Below are 3,446 nucleotides of genomic sequence, written 5' to 3'. Positions count from 1 at the left end.
AACGTCCGCAGTAACAACACACATAGGGCGCACCGCACTATAGGGCGCGCCGCACATTTTGAGCCTGAATTTATGAGCAAAGGTAGTGGCGAGTCATTCCATGGTTTCTGCCACTTTGTCGATGCGATGTGGTCGCAGAAAAAGCTGCAAATAAATGTGCAGCAGCAAACTCTTCAATGTTGGCTTCAATTAGGCTATTTTATTATGAATGTTTCTTGTTGAAAATTATTTTTATGACCTTTAATTCAACACATCTTATGCTTTGTGGTATTCTGCACTTCATTTCATCTTGGTGGTCTCTTTTTAAACACCACAATGTAGTAAATAAATACAAATGCTAGGAACCAATTATTTTTTACATTTTTAAAATATTTTTTTCTATTCAGCTACACAAGCATCCTCTTTAAACTACTAAGAATTGTACTATAAGTGTGACTTTACCCGATTCTTATGTACACCTTAGTGATTTATTGATATCCCGCACAATGTCCTCCTTTTTGGTGCTATAGAAATGGCCACCCTAGTGCTACTTACAGGTGCTGACCTCTGCCCTGACTGTGCCGTCTGTTCACCTCCCGATATTCTGTCCCTTCCGTCTTTATCACCTGCAGGATCAGCTCCCCTCTCCCTCCATCCAGGCTCCTTTTATTTTGGCTTCAATCAGCCTCTGGTGACACCTGCGCGTAGCATATGCTCAGCGCAGTTACTGCGCTCCGCCTCCTTAGACCAGTGTTTTTCAATCCTGGTCCTCAAGGCACGGAAGTTTCTGAGGTTTAGCAAACCTGATTCAGATTATTGCAGTTCAGCAAAGCCTGATAATCTGCTATCAATTGATAACAGGTGTGTGAAAGCTGTGTGTCTTGAGGACCAGGGATGAAAAACGCTGCTCTAGACAACCGGCTTCAGTCCAGTGTGCTTAGATTGTTAAAGGAGGGAAATCAAAAATCAAAGCAATCCAAACATGCAAAGCACAACAAAACAAAGAAAAATACAATCATATTATCATATAATATATTATCTCAATAAGTATCCTAATTATCTTAATAATTTTATTAATATAATAAAAGTTTATTAATAATATTGATATACATTTTTTGTTTAAAAAAAAAAACTATGTATGAGGTCTTGGTTCAATAGACTATGTTCATTTCAATATGTTTTAATAAACATTTAACCATTTTGGCCCTCGGCTTGTAGCAAATTTGTTTTTTGGGGGCCTCGGTTTATTGGACTTTGACATCCCTGATCTAGAGCCATCTTTTGATGTAGCCCATGAATGCCACCACTGTCAATAAATCGTGTACAAATTGGAAAGAGATGACCGTCACTCTTGGACGGCATCATGGCACGTTTACCGTAATATAAACATTTAAATGGTTGTTTTTATTACTTCCTCATGTAGTGTGGTGTTGTCAGCTCGTGGTTTGTGCTGCAGACGTTGTGATGAGCAGCTCATATTCCAAACAGCTCGTACGTGCGTCCAGCATAACTCAACCCTTACTGATTCCCAGAGTCAATGCTGCTGAGGGGCGGGGTGTTTCTTAATGAGCGCTATTTGTACAAAATAACCGAATTTACTGTTTGGACCAACAGGAAAATTAAACTGGCACGATTTAACCGCAAAGGACCAGCCCTAACATGGTTAAGACAAATATTACAGAACCAAAAAAACATCTCACAACAAAATCTATAAAAGAAATAGATTAATAAAACAAAAAGGGAGCGCGAGAGGAACATAGTGCCTGGGATGAGTTAGACTTTAACATCCAAATTCCAATCTTGGACCAGGAAGACATAAAAATAACAGCAAATAAAATTGACTTTTAAATACCGGTAGGTAAAGAATATTCATGAGCCACAAATTTTGTAAAGCTAATGATGCTAACTGTATCAAATCAAGAACGACTTAAAGAAAATTTGATCCTTTATGTTTAGCATAAGGTTAACATCTCTGCAGACCTTTGACCGTTGGGGGGTAAAGTCTGCTTTGTGATTTAAAGTCGTGTTTTGTTCCTTGCAGAGGCTACTCAGAAGGCCCAGGTGCATCCTGGGAGTGGAGAGGAGGGGGAGCAACAGGATGAACCTGGCGTCGCACTCTCACCCGATGGCCCCGGGGCGAGTCCGGAGCCGCCATCATTGACGCACACCCCCGAGGGAAACGCCGTCACAGACACTCTGGCTTCAGACCTTCTCAGGAAACTAGCAGGTACAGATAGCTAAATAATATGATCCAGAAATATGTAAACAGCAATATATATATATTTTTTTAAATGTCCAGAAATAAAACAGACTCTATATCTGATATTTTCCCACCTGTTGCAGAGCGTCAGGAAGTGAGCGGCAGCATTCTGAGACTCAAAGAGGAAGAGGAGCCACTGGAGGTCGACGCAATGACCTCTAATCAGCCAGAGGCCACGCATTGTACCTCAAGGATGACAAAACACCATCTTTTCACCGTTAAAACAGAAAAGCAGGGCCTCAACAGGAAAAAGAAAGCTGAACAATTGAACCCTGGAGCCAAAATGGTGGACAATTTTAACTTTGGTCTTAAAACAGAGGACGGATGCACTGCCTTGAAAACAGCAGACTGCTTCATTAATCCTTCAAACAGTTGTCAGTTTCAGGTGAAAGTGGAGGAAATAACGGAGGACAATCAGCTCCATACCAGAGCCAAGATGGATGACCTTTCTCCCGTTAGAGCAAACGGTCCAGAGAAATATTTTTCTGAAGCCAATCTGAACGACAAGCTCTTCTGCGGTCTCAAGAAAGAGAACCAGTGTCCATCAGGTGCCATGATGGAGAATGGGCTTATATCTGGAACCAAGATGGCTGCTCAGGTTTTCTCTGGAGCAAAAATAGAGGAGCCGTTTCTCTTTGGAGCCAAGATGGAGGACCAGTGCCTCAGGGCAGTTCTGTGGCAGGACATGTCCGTCAACTTGGCCTCCACATTGCTGCACCAGCTCTCCGGTAAATCAATGAATCACTTACTTTGGTTGTTCTAAGGTCAATATTTAAATATTTAAAATAAATTTTCCAGGGTTGCGGGGAAACTAGTGCGACTAAAAATAAAGGACGAATTAATGAGAAGTTGAGAAAAATCAAAGTATGCAAGCCCATTACTGCGGGTCATTAAAAATCATCCAGTCATTAAATTATAATTATAATTATTTTTAAAGTAAGGTCTTAATTTGCATTAAAATTCATCAAATGTGATTATCGTGGTATTTAAAATGCTTAATTAAAACAAAAAAAGTTTCTAAAAAAAATTTCGGCCGCGATATTATATCAGATATACAGTAACTGGTTCCACATGTTTGCACGGAACGGCCGTACGTTCGGAAAAGTACCTAGAGGCGGAGAAAACCCTAGAGAATGGGAAAATGCAAATTTCAACAAAAGTGGCTGGAAAATGAAAAATTCAGAAAAATGGCTGCAGCTTGTCGACG

General features: G+C 40.5%; 1 protein-coding gene across 1 annotated transcript in view; it reads left to right on the top strand.

Annotated features, from left to right (window-relative positions):
- The window catches only part of LOC107087401 (zinc finger protein 827-like), a 35,022-nt gene that overhangs the window by 7,348 nt on the left and 24,228 nt on the right, over positions 1-3,446 (top strand). Inside the window, exons 3-4 of the mRNA XM_015378969.1 lie at positions 2,021-2,206; positions 2,323-2,967. Coding sequence (XP_015234455.1) covers positions 2,021-2,206; positions 2,323-2,967 — 831 coding nt within the window. The remainder of the gene's footprint in view (positions 1-2,020; positions 2,207-2,322; positions 2,968-3,446) is intronic.

Source organism: Cyprinodon variegatus, unplaced genomic scaffold, assembly GCF_000732505.1.
Source record: "Cyprinodon variegatus isolate N-32 unplaced genomic scaffold, C_variegatus-1.0 Scaffold183, whole genome shotgun sequence".
NCBI classification, from domain to species: Eukaryota; Metazoa; Chordata; class Actinopteri; order Cyprinodontiformes; family Cyprinodontidae; genus Cyprinodon; species Cyprinodon variegatus.
Note: the sequence above shows the minus strand (reverse complement) of the source record. Positions and strands in the feature narration are given on the sequence as shown.